This window comes from Protopterus annectens, chromosome 9.part0 (assembly GCF_019279795.1).
Source record: "Protopterus annectens isolate FY-2018-M chromosome 9.part0, PAN1.0, whole genome shotgun sequence".
Classification (NCBI taxonomy): Eukaryota; Metazoa; Chordata; order Ceratodontiformes; family Protopteridae; genus Protopterus; species Protopterus annectens.
Genome location: NC_056743.1, coordinates 696,316,114 through 696,335,024, shown reverse-complemented (window position 1 = coordinate 696,335,024; position 18,911 = coordinate 696,316,114). Strand labels below are relative to the sequence as shown.

The 18,911-nt window shown below is 40.0% G+C and overlaps 1 protein-coding gene across 1 annotated transcript in view; it reads left to right on the top strand.

Annotated features, from left to right (window-relative positions):
* Positions 1 to 9,288, top strand: part of LOC122811460 (proteasome subunit beta type-9-like) — a 203,749-nt gene extending 194,461 nt beyond the window's left edge. The window contains exon 6 of the mRNA XM_044083314.1: positions 6,527 to 9,288. Coding sequence (XP_043939249.1) covers positions 6,527 to 6,654 — 128 coding nt within the window. The 3' untranslated portion in view covers positions 6,655 to 9,288. The remainder of the gene's footprint in view (positions 1 to 6,526) is intronic.
* The last annotated feature ends 9,623 nt before the right edge of the window (positions 9,289 to 18,911 follow it).

The following is an 18,911-nucleotide window of genomic DNA, read 5'->3' as shown; positions in this document are numbered from 1 at the left end:
ATTTAGACTTCATGGGTACACACCTGCCATTAATTAAAGAGACTGATTAACCCCAAATAAAGTTCAGCTATCTTAGTAGGAATTTCTTGACATTTACTCAGTTGCCTGCTACAGCAAAAGCCGTGGTTCACAGACAGCTTACAAAACATCAAAGGGATCTCATTGTTGAAAGGTATCAGTCAGGAGAAGGGTACAAAAAAATTTCCACAGCATTGGATATACCATGGAACACAGTGAAGACAGTCATCAAAAAATGGAGAAAATATGGGTCTACAGTGACATTGCAGAGAACTGGACATCCCTCCAAAATTGATGAAAAAACAAGACGAAAACTGGTCAGGGAGGCTGCTAAGAGACCTACAGCAACACTGAAGGAGCTGCAGGAATTTCTGGCAAGTACTGGTTGTGTAATACATGTGACAACAATCTCCCTTATTCTCCTTATGTCTGGACTATGGGGTAGGGTTGGAAGATGTAAGCCTTTTCTTACACAGAAAAACATCCAGGCCTGGCTAAAATTTGCAAAACAATACATCAAGTCTCCCAAAAGCATGTGGGAAAATGTGTTATGGTCTGATGAGACCAAGGTTGAACTTTTTGGCCACAATTCCAAAAGGTACGTTTGGCGCAAAAACAACACTTTGCATCACCAAAAGAACACCATCCCCATGGTGAAGCATGGTGGTGGCCGTATCATGCTTTGGGGTTGCTTTTCTTCAGCTGGAACTGAGGCTTTAGTCAAGGTGGAGGGAATTATGAACATTTCCAAATACCAGTCACTTTTGGCCCAAAACTTTCAGGCACCTGCTAGAAAGCTGAAGATGAAGAGGAATTTCACCTTTCAACCCAACAATGACCCCAAGCATATATCCAAGTCAAGAAAAGAATGGCATCACCAGAAGAAAATTAAAGTTTTTGAATGGCCTAGCCAGATCCCAGACCTAAATCCAATAGAAAATCTGTGGGGTGACCTGAAGAGGGCTGTGCACAAGAGATGTCCTCACAGTTTGACAGATTTTTAAGCGCTTTTGCAAGGAAGAGTGGGCAAATATTGCCAAGTCAAGATGTGCCATGCTGATAGACTCCTACCCTAGAAGACTGAATGCTGTAATTAAATCAAAAGATGCTTCAACAAAGTATTAGTTTAAGGGTGTGCACACTTATGTAACCAGCTTATTGTACGTTTTTTTATTTTTTATATTTTTTCCCCTAACAGATTTGTTTGTTTTTTCAATTGAATTGTACAGGTTATAGGTCGCATTAAAAGTGGGAAAAGTTTTGAAATTATTTATTGTGATCTCATTTTTTATATCACAAAAACCTGGCATTTTAACAGGGGTGTACACTTTTTATATCCACTGTAACACTATTGAGTATATGAGAGCACAGTGACATTGAAACAAAGTGCAAGAGGCTAGACTCAATTCCAAGAATATTGTTCCTATTAGTAGACAAGGGCCTCTTGGCTATCTCTACTGGTATCTGTTTTCAGCTCACAAAAAGGAATGCAGACCAAATTGTACCACTCAAAGGAATGGACTTCAAAGCTGTGCATATGAACTGGACATTGTCTTCTTCTTGGGCATTAAAATGTCATGAGGTCAAAAAGCTGATAAATAGAATGTTAGAAAAAATTTAATATTTACAAATTAAATTCATTTTCTCTCCTAAAGCATAATTTTGTCAAAGTAATAAACTTTGTAGAGTAAAACGGACCTAGGAGCTCCCAGGCTTAAACATGAAAAAAAAAATCAGTTTCCTCTAAGAGTTATGCTTTGGCAACTACAGCTGGAATCATTCCACAGCAGAGAACACAGGCATACCAAGTTTTCCCATTTTTTGGAACAGACATATACTTGTGGGGAGATTTCTTCTTCAAACATTCATTCGCTCTTTGCATTTCATTCTTCTGTACTCATTAGCAGTTCAACAAATCTATTCTGAATTGCCTAGATAGCTATATAGAACTACACAGCTACAAATAAACTCTGAAAAAGCCTCTCCTGACTACATAACAGAAGACTGCTATACAGTCTACACTGTGGTACAGGAATTAAACTTGTGATATTTCGTCTTGCTTATTTCAGGGTCCTGGTCATCCACGGATGCAACAAGATCCTTTTACAGTGAAGAAAATGTAGTTTGCCCTGAAAGATATCCAGCAAAGTCTACCTACAATCAAATTAGACTTTTGCCTAAAGAGGAGCCAGCATAAATCTACAAGGAATTATTTCAGTTGTAGGGTTTCCACAGAGAATGGACACAGAACTCAGAACTGCTTCTACAGTTCTCATCCAGGACAAAAGACCTTTGAAAAAGACTATGCCAGACTAGGAGTTCTGGATGTAAAATAATGTTACTAGACTTTAAAAAGTTATTTGACCTTCCTGACATTATTGACAGACAATAGGAAGTGATTTTTCTGCCTTGTTAATGCTGCACAGCACTTGTCTACTCATTAAGTTACATTAATTTCATTTTAATAGTCTAATAAATTCTAGTTTTATACAAACTCAAGAATGGTGAATGCTAGCTGTTTTAATTCTTTGTCTAATTTGAACTTAAAACGGTAGGTTTGGGAAGGGAAAAATATGTGTTGACCAACTTGTTTTCCATCTATAGACACAATGCACAGATTATTATAAAAATATATTCCTACCCATTTGTTTTGACAGAAGTTGATATTATAACTTTGTAGTGGTGGTCTCCATTTTTAAGAAAAGTGACTAGAGGATGTGCTCCAGCTATAGGGAAATAACACTTTTCAACTTTCCTGGAAATCTTTTGCCACAATGCTGGAAAAAGAGACTATCCAACAACTGACCCTTTTATTGAAGTGGAATAATGTGGATTACAGTCAGGTCATAGAAAAGTTGACCAACTCTATAGCCTTGCACAGTTGCTTGACTGGTTATGGGAGTCTGATTATTAGAGTCTACTTGTTTTGTAGACTTGGAGATGTCATATGATCGTCTCATTGGGCAAGTACTCTGGAAGGCCCTGTGGAAGTGCATGTTACCATGGCATGACTACTGCTGTGTTTTATCTGGCCCCTGTATGAACATAGTGAGAGCTAGGCACGTGTTATTGGAAGACATCTTTGATTAAGAGTGGTGTTTGGTTGTGCCTAGGGAGTACTTTGTTACCCATTCATGTTGGTTTTCATGGATAAGATATTAAGATGTAGCTGAACTTGGGAGATTGCCCACTGTCAGGAGCTAAAGGTGGCATTTTTCTTTCCCTTCTAGATGAAGTCATATTGTTGGTACCACCTTGCTAAGACTGCTGACATACACTTGTGTTGTTCAATGCTGAATACATAGTGGCTATGATGAAAAACAACACTTCCAAACTTGAGCACACAGTACCCTTCCTTTTGAAAAAAAAAAGTGTTTTTCTTCAGGTGTGGCTGGGTCAGGTATCTTGAAAATTGAGTCTTATTCACATGTGTTGGCATGTCTTTATTTAACTATGTCAGGAAGTTAAGAACTAACACCCAACAATATTCAGAGCTAGTCCAGAATAATGCTACACTATATGACCCAAATGAAATATGTAATATCCTAGCAAATAAATTTAGTTCAGATTTTATTCCACCCAAAGTTATAGATATTCCACAGTTTACTCAATCCCAGCCACACCCTTTAATTATGATGATACAAGTTCTCTTAGCTTTCTCAAAATTTAAGAATACTTCATCCATGGGCCTTGATTACAAACCAGGCTGCCTCTATCAGTGCCAAAAAGGTCTTTCTGAACCCCTACTTAACCGCTTTAATCTAAGCCTATATTCCTACCTATTTGTTGTAACAGAAGATGATACTATAACTTTGTAGTGATGGTTCCAACTATAGGGAAATACACCTCATATGTAAAGCTATGGAGTGCATTATCTCAGACTTCATTAATCTGAATATTGAAGAGTCTTAACCCTGGTTGCTCATCACTTTATGATGGTTATTCAGTACATACAGCATTTCTATACCTGGCCAAGACCTTTGACATTATTCCGCATGTATGTATTATTGACAGGCCTGTAAATCTAAATATAAATCCCTATAATGTGAGGTGGACAGCTACCTGGTTGTCTGACAGAATCCATGTGGTTAGATTAGCAGGTGCCTGTTCAGAAAGCAGAAAAAGTTACCAGTGGTGTACTGCCTGGGCCCTCTCCAATTTAGCATATATTTCTCAGACCTTCAAGTCAGCTCTTCAGGCCTGTGGTTAACTAAGTAGGCAAACAACTGTAAATTGGCTGCTGTCATTTGATCTTTAACTGACTTACAATTGCTGCAGCATGGTTTACACCATGTAAACAATTGTTGCAAGGACAATGATCTCAAATTAAATGTAAAAAAATGTAGCATAGTTCATTCTGGTAAACAAAACAGTGTCACTTATCATATAGTGGATGAGCCTTTCCAATCAAACAGAATGGATCTAGGCACTCTTGTTGATAATTCCTTATCATTTGACTATCATATCTCCACAGTAGTTTAGAAAGCCTTTTATTTGACACGTCTAATTTTGAAAGGCATCTCCACTAGATCCAAAGAAATCTTAATTCCCCTTTACTTTTTTCATATCAGGCCAGTTATTGAATATAATGCACCTTGTGATGTGTACTTATGTAAACATATCAAAAAACTGCGAGACTTCACAGATTCATAACTAAAAAAAATCAGTAGCCTCAACAATCTCAATTTTCAGGTAAGACTGGCAGCTATTTCTCTGTATTCAGTCTCTTATAGACTCCTCTGTGGAGATCTGTCTCTAGCCTTCCGTGCTATGAAAGATACAACTCTATTTGGCCTCGTGTTCCTTCACAGAACTAATGGTACCTCAAATACTCAGTTGAAGGAGCTAAACATTCATCAGCAGTAAATAGATACATTGGTGTGATTGATTCATACCCCAACATATCCCTCACCTCTGTGGACATCTGTCTTTAGCCTTTTGTGCCATGAAAGATTCAACCGTGTTTGACCTCCTCTTTCTTTGCAGAACTAATGTACCTCAAATACTGAATTAAAGGAACTAAACGTTCATCAGCATGTAAAAAAAGATATGGTGGTGTGATAAATTCATACCCCAACATATCTGTCACCTCTTGAACAAACTTCTACTACATGTCAAACAGAGTAGCACCCTTGCCACCTTCAAAGTAAACCTAAATAATTGGATGGGCAGCCTCAAATTCTTCCACAATCTCTCTTTTTTCTTGCCCTCCTTAAGACTAGATGAAAATTTTGAATAGTTTTTTGGCTAGGCTTGAAATGGTCTGCAGACTGATGGTCCAGTACTTACCTTTGAGCCTTTGAACTTATGAACCTGTGTCTGAGACTGGAATATTATGTGAAACAACAAAAACTACTCAAATTCTACAAAAGTGAGCTTTTATTTTGGCAAAAAAATGAACTCCAGTGATTGTTTATGTTATTTGCCCCGCAAAACCTCAGATTTCCATAAAAATATCCTACTTTGGGCATTTGGAATAGTGGCAACACTAAATATTATTTGACACAGAAACATGACACATCCTTTTAATATTATGCCATCATGAACTCCAGCTTCACTACTATATTGCCTGTTTTTTTTTTGTTTGTTTGTTTTTTGTTTTTAATAATTGGGATGCCTTACAATGGTGTAAATTTGCACTGTGCTGTTTGTGCTCTTTGCACCTCCGTGATATTGTCTACTAGAAGCGTGGTACTATATTGACAACCACCATGCTGTCATTCCATATTGTCTATTTAAATGTGAATGTTGTTGCAGAAAAATTACAAACAGAATGCTTTTGATAAATGCATATTTTAGTTGAAGAAAATGCTCTGACTTGTAATCACTCATTACCTTAATTAGGAGGGAGTTACTCCACTCTTCTCTGATAACCTTATGGTAATGCTTTCATTTCTGATTGTGTATATATAATGGCTGTTCATTTTAATGTATTTTATTATCATTTTAGAGCATGAGTGAAGTGCCTTCAAGTACATTTTTTATCTAGTTGTTTGAAAGCGTATTATATCTCATACATTTATCACCCACTCAGTAAGTTGTAACTGATTACTACTAAACAGAAAAAAGCAAAATGTTTGTTTCCTATAATACATTGATGGCTTACATACCATAGTGAAATCAAATAAAGTGGTGCATGTTCAGGCCTTGTATTATCTTGAGCAATCCCTTTAAAGGTCTAGAAAATACAATGTAAAACTCTGTCAACTAGATAATAAATACTCTAAAATATAAACATAATTAAAAATGTAGATGATTTCTTTGCAGTCAGATTACGTAAAGAATATGCTATAGATAGATCCTTCCAGGATATTTATATATGCCTTGAGTCAGATTCAGTGTGACAAGAGGTCATAAGCAAAGCAACTTTGTAGTGATTAATTTTCATTGTTGATTGTGCATTTATCTCTGTTGTATTAGTCACATCTTTTACTCTTTTATAGTCCAGTAACTTTCTCTGATATATATATATATATTTTTTTTTGTTTGTTTTGTTTGTTTTTTACAGCTCTTGCTCTGGCAATGAACAGAGATGGGTCCAGCGGTGGAGTCATTTACCTAGTAACAATTACCAGTAAAGGAGCAGAAGACATGATTATCACAGGCAAAGATATCCCTCAATTTTATGAAGACTGAATGAAACATTCTAATTTCTTGGATCAAAATCAGAACAGTCCATCTCTATATTTTTTCATTAAAATATGTTATTAATTCTGTGAATGTATTGGTCAAACACTACCACCAACTATACTATAGCTTAAATGTAGCTGGGTGATTGACTGTTACTGAGCTGTACAAAAAACTTTAATTCTGTGACCTGTTGTAGCCAGAGGTTACAAATGTTGTATCATCTTTTGTCTTCTTACCAAGATTTATGGACTTTGGGAGTAGATGTTTAAAATTTTGAGTTTTTGGGTGAGGGCACAGGGTCCTGCAAGAGAAATCTGAATTCTTTCTTTTGGAAGTTTTAGCTGAAGTCAGCAATGGTGAAGAATTTTTCTTTCTTATTATATGGAAGAATAGTTGGGGAAGATTATACTTTGAAGAAAACTGTATGTGAAATGAGTTGCAAAAGATAAATGTGTAAAGAAGCACTTTATCAGCACACTTTATAATGAACAGAATATTAGTTTGAATTCAGTTTATACTTCAAGAGTGTATACGAAATAGGTATTTAGATATCACAAGGTCTGTCACCCAACAGTCTGTCTTCAGATGACTGTCAGCCATGGAAAACTGGCTTCTCCTTATTTTCATTCTTTTTTTTAATTGACTAGGGCTTGAGCGTAATTAATCCTTTGAAGCTGGTATTCAGAGCTGTGCCTGGCTCATCTAGCACCACATGACATTCCCTGATCTCACATCTGTCACCTCTTAGCTGAAGAGCAAAAAAAGGTCCATTCTGAAATCTGGTGCTCTTCAGGTCACTACATCTCTTCTAAGGAGAAGCGCTAGGTCCTTTTTGCCTATCCCATTTGTTCTGGGGAGGAGCGCTATCTCAAAGTGAACAAGAAAAAAAATAAAAATAAAAAACTGGAGCAAACTGCTTGCTGCAACTTCACAAGTGAAGCACTGAAACAAGTGTTTCACTCCTGATGGCAGAAGCAGTAGCCATAACAGAAATGAATGTGAGTACTGCAATCGCTGACCCTAATACTTTCATCAGGGGCAGCTGCTCCCTTCAGCCCACCTTAGCTACGCTTCTTCTGGTATTGATAAAATCATGCTGCTCTTAAGCCATGGCATATGCACAGCAGAATCAGTGAGGAAGTTAAGCTGCAAAAGATAATGATCTGTACTCTGGGTACCCTAGAAAGGAAGGGAGAATTGGAGTAACTGGATGGGCCATTATATCCCTGTCTGTCACCAGTTTCTGTTAGTATACCAAGTATTTGAAACTGCTGTCTAATAATCTTCAGTGTTCACTTGACTGGTTTATTGGATTGCAAACATATTGCCTTTCTCAGGAAACCTACTGTTTATCTGTGGTCAGTTGACTGAGGCCCACACTATCACCACTGCAAGATTGGCAGCATCTTGTAAAGGTGGTTAGACTAAGAGAAAAAGTGTGAAAATGAGAGCTGTTTTTTTTTTTACTTTCCTCATCTTCTCCATGTTTGTGCAATTTGTTGATCTGTCAGTATGCACAAGCATTATAGGTGATTGATGCAGATACATCAGAAACGTAACATAAAATTCAGTGAATCAAAACTACAACTGATCTCAAAAATTTATTTTTATGATCAGTAAATCACACACTTTGTCCAAGTAATGATAGTGTTATAAGGATGTTTCCCAATGTGAGGTATAGGATTGGGGTTAGAGTCAGGTACAGTGGTTAGGGTTAATGCACATTAGTAAGGATGTGAAGAGGGGCTAATTGTACATTCATAAGTAGGAACAATTGCGAGCCAAATATTCACCCACTGAGATGCCTCATGCTAAAAACCTTGTAGTCATCCTTATGTCCTTACTGTTGTGTCAAAACTCCAAAGTAGCTGACTGCATCCTGTGATGGTACAATAGTCAGCAAAAACAAATTTGGAATTGATGGTGTGTCTCTGTTCCTGAATGTCTGTCTGTCTGTCTCTCTCTTAATATTCTGCCTTCACCCATTTATTCATAGTCAGCAGCTGGTTGTACTGCAAAGAGCAGAAGAATGCAATTCTGTCTTATTTCCATGGGAGAGTCCAGAAAGGATTATATGAAGTGGAAGAAATGTGGGGGTACACCCAAGTGTAATGGTATATAAGGTACAATCCCTCTATAAGACACTTTATTATATGTTTCTCTTCTTTAAATGGTTACTTATGCCTCAGATGGCTTTTAGAAGCTTGGTGAAAATGTTTCAAAAGCAAATTGTCAAAATACAATGCTAATGATTTACTTTATTTTAAATGCTAATTATTGCTAAACTGTTTACTTCAACATGTTTGGGCTTCTTTTCCTCATGGGCAAAGGTCAATGCAGAGTATTGGTGCCAAAAAAATTGAAGTGCAGTGCTTAATAAAAAGAAAATACCTTAGTTTAAAATAAAATTGTTAAATCCCAATCAGCTCAAGAACACAGGTTGTACGCATTTCGTGTGGTGGTTAGATTAATACATTGCTAAACTAAACAGTTCTAAAAAATGCTCAGAACTACAGCCATCTAAAAAAACTCCTTTAATTTTTGTAACTATTGGGATTAGGTGCTCAACAGAACTAATGCAATTTGCATTTCGTAAAAAAAAAAATAATAATGTTCTGTAATAAAGAAATATAGATGTTATCACTGTACTTCTCTGAAAATGTGTCTGCAACATATATGAATCATAGCTGAAAAAGAAACTTTAATGGGTCAGCCTACCTATCCAGTTGCCAAATGAAAATGTAAGGAAATAAACCACTCATGATAATGATGCAGTAAGTAGAACTTGTATATGTGGGTGTTGTTTATTCCACCCCAGATGGAGTGTTTAAATGATACTTGCATGCAATCCAAGTAGTGTAGTAATCTTATTATAATGCAAAAGGAATATTTACAAAGGGTTCACTTCAGATGTTTGAGTCCCAAGTTATTAAAAAATATTATTTCAAGGTCAGGGACTTGGGCGTCCTGTAGATCATATAGCCTGCTGTTGGTGCTCGAACTCGAATATGAGGTCAGGCAAGCAGCTGTGGGGAGTGAGCTCTACTTGCTGTCATATATGAGTATGGGCAAACAGTTTTAGGGAGGGATCAGAAAGGAGTTTTAGGATTAGGCAGTGGGAGGGAGCTTTTAGGGTTAGGAAGTAAAGGTTTTAGGTTAAGGGAGCATTAAGATAATTTAGGTTTAAGAAGGGGCATTGGAGTTTTAGGTTAGAGAACATGAGATGAGTTTTAGGGTAGGGAGTGGTCAGGGAATTAAGGTTTAGTGAGAAGGGATGAAGTTTTAGGTTTAGGGGTGATCAAGGATTTTGGGGTTAGGGAGAGGGAGTGGAGGTTTATGGTAAGGGGCTGATAACTGAGGTTAGGAACTGGGTGGGAGTTTTGGTTAGGGTTTAGGTTCTGTCTGATAGGGCTATGTTGATTATATAATCTTGTGTTGGGAGGCCTACGCTGAAATGGGAGATCAGGCTAGTGGAAGTTAGAATATTTGCTTTTTCAAGCAATTGGCAACAAACAGGTATACCACAAGCTTCTAGCATACACCTGTAGTAGGCCCATTCACAAATGACTGCTTGCACTTCTGTTTATATGTGTACTTTTATATGTCCAAAGTCCAAGTTGCACTGCTCTGCTGTATACATTGGATGGGAAACTGCAAATTCATCCCCACGCTAGCCCCCCATCTCTTATAGACAGAGGTCAACAGTATGCATTTCCTAACTAGCATTGGATGGGAAATCATCAATTCATTCCCAGGCTGGCTCACATGTCTCTTATAGACAGAGGCCAACAGTAAACATTCCCTAACTAACATACCCTCCACATAACTTTTTAGCAACCTCCTGACATACCAATCCTAACATAGCCTCCATTAAGACACACGTTACCAGGGAATGCAATTGTGTTGGGTTGCATGGCTAGGTTTAGAATAGCCTTGATGGTCATTAGCCTAGGATATACCTGTGAACCTATGGACTTGCTCACATATATAGTTTTCTAATTTGATGCATTGCAAAACAAAGGTGTAGTATATGCCACGGATGAAGTACTTTGTCTAATGTGGATGCAATGTTGGATGAGTTTTCTTTATTTAATGATATTACTGTGTTTAATTGTATCTGAGGCCTTCTTGCTGCAATGTGAAATTTCCTTTTTAACTGATTTTGTTAGAAATATTTTCCCTAAGCTTGCCTCCAGCATATGTTTTAATTGCTGATGAGTGGGGTAGTACAGTTTTATGACCAATTAAAGTTACAATATAGCCACCTTATGGGCTGTATTCTGCTTTTATAGGACACCTAATGTATAATGTTCTATAAATATGTGTTGTACAAGCTTTAAAGTTAAATCTGTTTTTATATCCTGCATTTTGTAACTTCAGCACTTCCTGTCTTCTCTCATGATGTTTTGCTATCTGTGTATGTTGTAGTTCATAGGTTCATAGGCTCATACTAGGCTATCTGCCCTAGGGCATTTAAAAGCCTAGCCAGAGTGTGTTTGGCTTTCGCCACCCATTTTAAATTAATTTTGCTATGCCCTTTTTTGAGGTTAGTATACCGTGCCTCTGTCTAACAGTGAAACAGAAGTGATACCCGGGGTAAACCTACAATCTCCCATCCACTCATCAAGATTCCTCTTGAAGAGAGTCAATGAGGGACTCTGCCTAACCTGGACTGGGATTTTATTCCAGAGTGAAGGGAGCCTCTGGGTTATGAATCTGCCCCTCCAGCATGTCCTATTTATTTCAGTGCTGAGGTTAAAGTCTCTCGAGCGCGTAGCTCGATGGGATCTGGATTTTCTAAGGTGCAGCATGTCCATTAATTCCGGGTTGGGCATGGCTTTATATGTCAGACACAGATCGCCTCTGAGCAGGCGGTATGCCACTGAGTAGAGCTGGAGTTTCTTTAACCGGGCAGCATATGGCATCTATTTGAGCCCTTTGATCCTCTTGGTGAGGTACTTTTGGGGTCTTTCCAGTTGCTGCAGGTGTCTGGTAAGGTACATCTCAAAAGGGGCATTGTACTCAATTATGGGCCTGATGATGGATGAGTTAAGAGGCACGATGACCTCCCCTGATCTAGATGTGAGTCCCTTCATGATTAGGTGGGCTATATAAAATGTTTTTCTAACCACTTTGGCCACGTGGTTGTCAAATGAGAGATTGCTATCAACTTGGGTCCCCAGGTCCCTAATTACTTCTTCTGTACTTAATGGATTACCACCTATGTGGTAATTTGTGGGCACTTTGTTTTTGCCAAAGGGGATGACTATACACTTTTTGGCGTTTAGCTTGAGGCCATGGCTCTGGCACCAGTTGTCTGTTTCTATGAGGCCCTTTTGGAGGATGCTTGTGTCGGGTGGAGAGTCGATTATGGCGCCCAGTTTGCAGTCATCTGCGAACTTGGTCAGACACAGTCCTTCCATGTTGGCCTGTTCCTCCGAGAAATATATACCGAACAAGAGAGATCCCAGGACTGAGCCTTGTGGGACGCCACTTGTAACTGGTTTAGAGTGTGACATGGCTCCAGCAATTCTAACCGTGTGGGTTCTGTCCTTGAGCCAGTTTGCAACCCATCTAGTGACATAGGGGTTTATATTTAAGCTGGTGAGCTTATCTATAATGCCCGAGTGGGGTATTGTATCAAAGGCTTTTGCGAGGTCCAGGTAGGCTGTGTGGAACACCTTCCCTCACAATGGCCTTGGTGACTGTTTCAAAGAAATCGACCAGGTTTAAGAGGCAGGATCTGCCCTTAACAAAGCCGAACTGGGTAGAATCCAGTGTCTGTAGGTCCCCAATATCTTTATTTATGAGGTCCATGATGATCCTTTACATAGCTTTGCAGATCAAGCTAGTCAGGCTTATGGGGCGATAGTTTACAGGATCTGTTGAGGCACCACCTTTGTAGAGAGGGACCACTGTTGCTGTACGCCACTCTTTGGGTACATATCCTGTAGTAAGGCTGAGATTGAACAGTAGTTTTATGTTTGGGTTTAGCTCTTCTTGGAGTTCATGTAGGATGCAACCCGGGACACCGTCTGGTCCCATTGATGCTGTGTTTTTTGCTTTGGAGAGGGTGGCTCTTACCTGAGCATCTGAGATGTCAGGGGCAGCACTCTGCTGGGATAGATATTTGCCCTTTGGTGGGGAGGGGTGGGAGAAGTTTGCTGAACCTGTCAGGTAGGATGTTGGCAGTGGCTGTGGGTGGGGTGTATTTGTTGTCATTTTGGACTAATTCTGAGCATATCTGGGAATTCCCACCCAGGTTCCTAACATAACTAAAGAAAGCCTTGTGATTATCCTTAGTGTCCTGTGCAATTTTTCTCTCGAAGCTGGCCTTAGATGATTTTATGAGTGCCTATAGTTTTTTGCTAATACTGATCAGAGATGCCTTCCCTTTTGGGATTTTGCTCTATCATGTAGTAGCTTCCTCCTTCTATTGTATAGTTTGTTTATGGCTGGGGTCCACCAGATAGGATGTCTGCCTTTGGAGGATTGGGTCTTGGTTTTATTTGGGATTGCATGATCCATGCATTCCTGAAGGTGTTCATAGAATGCGTTTATAAAGGATTCTGCGGTCTGGGGTATTTTCCACAGGTCCGGGCTTTGAAGGATTCCACCTCAGTTTTGAGGAATGTGAAATTTGCTTTAGAGAAGTTTTTCAATGTGGTTTTCTGGGCAGGGGGTGGAGTCGGGATGTGAACATCCAGTGAGATTAGATTATGGTCTGATCTTACCAGTGAGGGATACACTTCTGGTCTGGAGCATAGAGTCCCCATGTTGGTGATGATCAGGTCCAGTATGTTTTCCCCTCTTGTGGGAGTGGTAACAAGTTGTTCCATAGCATTTCAGTTTATAAATTCTAGGAACCTTTGGGCTAGGGTGTTGGAGCTAGAGTAATGCTCCCAGTCTATGTTTGGGTAGTTGAAGTTGCCCAGTATAATGGTGTTTGGAGAGACCTTCATATTTTCCAGTGTTCTCAGGAAGGCCGAGTGGGGTTCCTGGGTTTGGGAGGGTGGTATGTAGCAGGCTATAAACTGGAAGGCAGTTTTACCCACTGTTTGTTGCACATAGATAGTCTCTGATACTTCGTGCTGTGCCACCAACCTGGAGGTGTGGGTATCTTTGACGAATATTGATACTCCCCCTCCTTTTGTGGTTCGGTCCTAGTTTTGGGGCCGAAAAGCATGGTATGAGGTATAACCTGGTAGTGCTGGGGTGCTCTCAGGAGCTTTGAACCAGGTTTCTGTTACTGCACAGATATCGATGTTCTCCATGCTAAGGAGAGTTTCAAGTGCGTGCATCTTGAGGTTTAGACTTCTGGCATTGAGTAGCATTACTCTTAGTTTCTTATCCCTTGTGATACCTATGGAGGTGGGTTTGTCTTTTGAGCCTTGCCTAAAAAAGGCACTATGGGGGTAGCAAGAGCCTTTGCCAATATCCAAAAGCCCAGGGGTGACAGGTGCAAGCCGCCCCTAGCGAAGCATCGTGGCTTGTCGAGCATGTCATCCCAGGCTGACAGGCATTGGAGCGGCTTTGAATGACACCAATACTTAGGCCAATTGTTGAAGTTGATCATCTTGTCTTCATATTGTGTCATCATTCTTGGTGAGGGTAAGATGCTACTCAAGGTCAGTGTCATACCAGCCTGGGCTACATGCTCAGAGAGCTCCTCTATGTCTCTTTTCATGTAGTCCAGGGAGGTACATCTCAGGTCATTCACACCAGCATGGACAATGACTGAGTCATATTTGTACTTGCCTTGGAGTGACCTGAGTGCTTGTGTTATGTGGCGGATCCTCGCACCTGACAGGCAGCTCACCGTGACCTTCTCCTTGTTCAGCCTGGTGAGCGGGACGTCAGTGTGCCTGACGATAGAGTCACCTATTACAAGTGTATCAGGTGTGTTGTTTAGCCTTAAGGGCTGTGACTGTTCGGCACACTGGCTTTATGAGCTATGTGTTGCACGTGTTTTATTTTGGGGTAGCGGTTGCTTGGTTGCCTGCTTTGGAGGTCTCTGCTGCTTAGGCAGATTTTTATTTAGAGCCTCCAAGTATGTTTTTGTGTGTTTATGTGTTTGGTTTGCTGTCGTGGTAGGTCTATGTGAGACTGGAATTGTAGTGAGTGTGGTTTCCTTCTCCTCCTGACTGGTTACGCCAGTACTGAGTTGAGAGAGCTTAGCCTCCAGTTTGGCTATATGGTTGCATCTCTCACATGTGTTGGAATTTGTTCGGAGGAGGAGAGGGTTGTCTGTGTACATGAGGCAGTTGTAACATTGCCTCAAGATTCCCAGATTCACCAGCTGGACCAGAGATGAGATTGACAACTGACCTTTGGACATGCTAGAATAGTATTGGGAATTCCTTTATAATTGAAAAAAGGGCCAATGGGGAACAAGGTACTCAAGGGGAGTTTGTGAGGGTGTAGTGCTTTTAATTTTTTAGTGCTGACTTATATAATTGCTTTAGTGAGCAAGTGCCAGGTAACTTAAATGCAATGTGTTACAGATGACTTAAATGCAAAAACGACAAACAGTAACTTTCTTTCAAGTGAAACAAGGAAATAAGTACCATGTTGGTGTTTACAGAGGAGGCAGTTGACATCAGGGGAGGGTGTGGCCAATGACTTCTAAGCTTATTTCAGCTTAGCTTTGACTGTTTGCGTGGTGCGCTGCCATGCTGTGTCCTTTCAGGGGTGTGTGTACACTGACTGCTAAGCTTTGTTTACCTATGGGGCGCATGTTTGTGCAGCAACGCCACAGTGCTGAGTGTATCTAAAAGTCAATGACATATTAATTAGTTTTGACCCCTGTTTAACTTAAACTGGGGCCATTAAATTATGTCAATGATATACTAGGCAGGTGCATTGTCAGCACCTACAGCAGAGCACTATAAAGTATGCATACACCCTACAATCTGATTTTTCCCCCATACTCTGCACCATTTGAGTACAGACTTGGGAATTTTAATTGAAAGAAAGCTAGGGGCTGCTGCAGGTCTGCTACATCTGTATGTGCTAGATGCTGAAGTCAATGCTGATGCTTCTGCTAACATTAGGCCACGACAAAATAGGAGATGAGTCTTCAGGTCGAGGGTAACCTTCTAGGAGCTACATGAGCTGGAGATTGTGAAGTGCTACAGGGTGGACAGGGACATACTGCACGAATTCACTGTGCTCTGCTGCCCTCAACTCAGATCCAGAGCCAACAGAGGGCAACCCATCCCAGTGGAAAGAAAGGTATATGTAGCCCTTAGGATACTAGCTACAGTTACTTTCCAAAGACCAAATGAGGACATGATGGGGGTCTCACAGCCATCAGCATCCAGGGTACTCCACCAGTTCCTGGATGCCATGCTAACACATGCCGGTGAGCATATTTCTTTCCCCCTTACCCCTGAGGTGAGGGACAGCAATATGCAACAATTCTACCGTGTAGCACACTACCCTGAGGTACTGGGTGCCATAGAGTGCACTCATGTACACATCAAGTCACCACCCAGTGAGGAGGGTAGAATCTGCATCAACTGCAAGGGGTACCACTCCATCAACTGCCAGGTCATGTGTAATGCCCAGGGGATTATCATGAATGTGTATGCTGGCAGCCCTGGCAGTTATCACAACTCCCATATCTGGCATGCATCACGGCTGTACCAGATGTTTGCTACGGGGGACATCCCACATGACCATTTACTGGGGGATGCTGGCTATGCACTGGAACCATGGATGATGACAGGATCAGCAAAAAGAAGGTATACACAGCTCCCCACCAATGCCTAGGTCACTAAAGCCACACTCACAGGAGGACTCAGAGGAGGAACCCCCTGATGATGTCCCTGTAGGCAGACATAGGCGTGCCTAGTAGACCCTTGCTTTGGCTAAGAGACAACGCATAACACATTCACTGACAACCTAGGGACTGACACCTTACTCCTACTCACATATATTAAAATTGTTGATGCCAGGCAACCTACACAACCTGTACCTGTCCATGTATTGGTTGTGTATTGCTTGCATCACACAGAATGAGCCCTGAACTACAGTTCTGTCAACTGCTGCATTCGCAAGTTAAGTCTCTAACCTACACACTACTTGTAAGGATTACTATAATATGGTATCATATGTATGGATTTGCTGCATTTATGCAAGAATATATAGTGGGTTAAGTGGACAGAAGTAACATCCACATGGGACTACAGATACCCAGTCGAATAGCATGTGTTCCCTAATAATCACTAGGCCTCATGGTTGGAATATTCACTACATCAGTCAAGGGAGATGTTAACCAATGGGGTCACATGATATTTGGACTACTGTCTATCCCAACAGATCATGTGCTGTTGTTCCCCCACCCCCAACACAGCAGTGTTCCCATAACTGCTTTAACAGCAAGTCAGCAATGGTATATCAGCAGGACAGGCAATCTCAGGGCTGTAACATAGAACTCGATCACACATTGTATCGCTCATGTAATGCAGGAATAACAACATACATATTTATGGTGTTGATTGTGTGATGAATGACTCCTCTCTGGCAGCCTGAGTGGCTCTGTGGACTAGGGACGTTAGTATGGGTAATGGTGTTAATGGTTCTAGTCTGGAAATATTCACATATTTTGCATGTAAGGTATTATGTTGGTGTGTTCACAGACTGTCAGTCTGTATATGGTGTAACATTATGAACCTCAGTCACATATTAAGTACAGCAGACAGCTGGGGAATGCCATGAACATTTTGAGTGAAGTGCAGTACTGCAGAAACAGGGACAGATGTTCCAGACCGAAGTACAGGTAGGTGTGGCCTGGTGTCACTTTATAAGTACTGACAGTCCCATTGGGCATGCCCATACACTTAGTTAATGAGCACAATTCTGTCACCCATTCATCAGAATGATCTGCTATGCATATATCTGTCTATATATACAGACATACACATATCCATCTGTCGCCATCACTCTCACATAGATAGTTTATATATATTGCTATGTAGTGTCAAATAGGTATTTACCAATATATATATATATATATATATATATATATATATATATATAGCTATATATATTAAAATGATACATAGACTCTCCCCATAAATCTACATAACACATATACATATCATACACACACTACATTTATATACAGTATACATCCCTGTTATAAAAAGATAAATGTGTGTAGATGTCTGTATTGTCCTACATGCCCTAATGATGGTGAGTAAATCTGCACTAACAAAATATCAGAATTCCATCCCTGGATAACACTAAATAAGCCGGACATAATAGCAGCAATTAAAACTTGGTTGAAACCATAAATAAAATACACTGAATTCCTTCCCCCAGGCTACAATTGTCTAAGGGCTGACAGACCACACAAAAGAGAAGGCGGTATCGCCATACTCTACCCAAGTATCTACTCAGTTGTTCCTTATTCCAACCCAATTCCAAAATTTTCCACAGCATAGATACTAATATCATTCTTAAGATTGAATAATTCCAAAAAATTCTGCATCACAGCTATATATATTCAACCAAGCGATAACATTTCCCTGCTAGAAGACATTCTTGCCTGGATATCAAACAATATAAAAAAATGAAACAATTATCATTGGAGATGTAAACATAAACTGATCAGATATCTTAAATCAGTCCCCTCTACTTAATATCAGTCTCTTTAACTTCACTCAATAAATTACAGACATAACAAGACCCAACAAAAACAAAGATGGCAGTTCAGTACTTGACTGGATAGAAGTCGCCATCTCAACCAAAATCTCAGCAGCAGGCACTCTTCCTATGGCATTGGTGATCACCTCCCAGCCTATATACTATGGAAAAACACTGGAACACCATGTCAGCATCAATATAAATTACAATAAATCTAGTTAATTTCAGTCCCACAACCCTAAATGAAACCTTGGCAAAAATCAACTGGGATGTACTAAAAGTCATCCCCTTGATGAAGCTGTTGAGTTCTTTAACTCTGCTTTTCTGGAAATTCTAAATAATCTTGCCCCTGTAAGACAGAAGAGAGTAAAAACTAACCATGCCATATGGCTCACAAGATCTACCAAACAAATCATGACTGATAAGAGACAAAGCTTGGAAAAAATGTCATATAACCAAAAATCCCTCTGATCTCCTACAATTCAGGCAGCTGTGCATTCAAGCAAAACAACTAGTCAACAATGACAGAATAGCACACTACCTTGGCTTGCAAAAGAATTATAAACAAAACCCAAAGAAGTTTTGGAACTCTGTCTCATCTCTGCTAAACC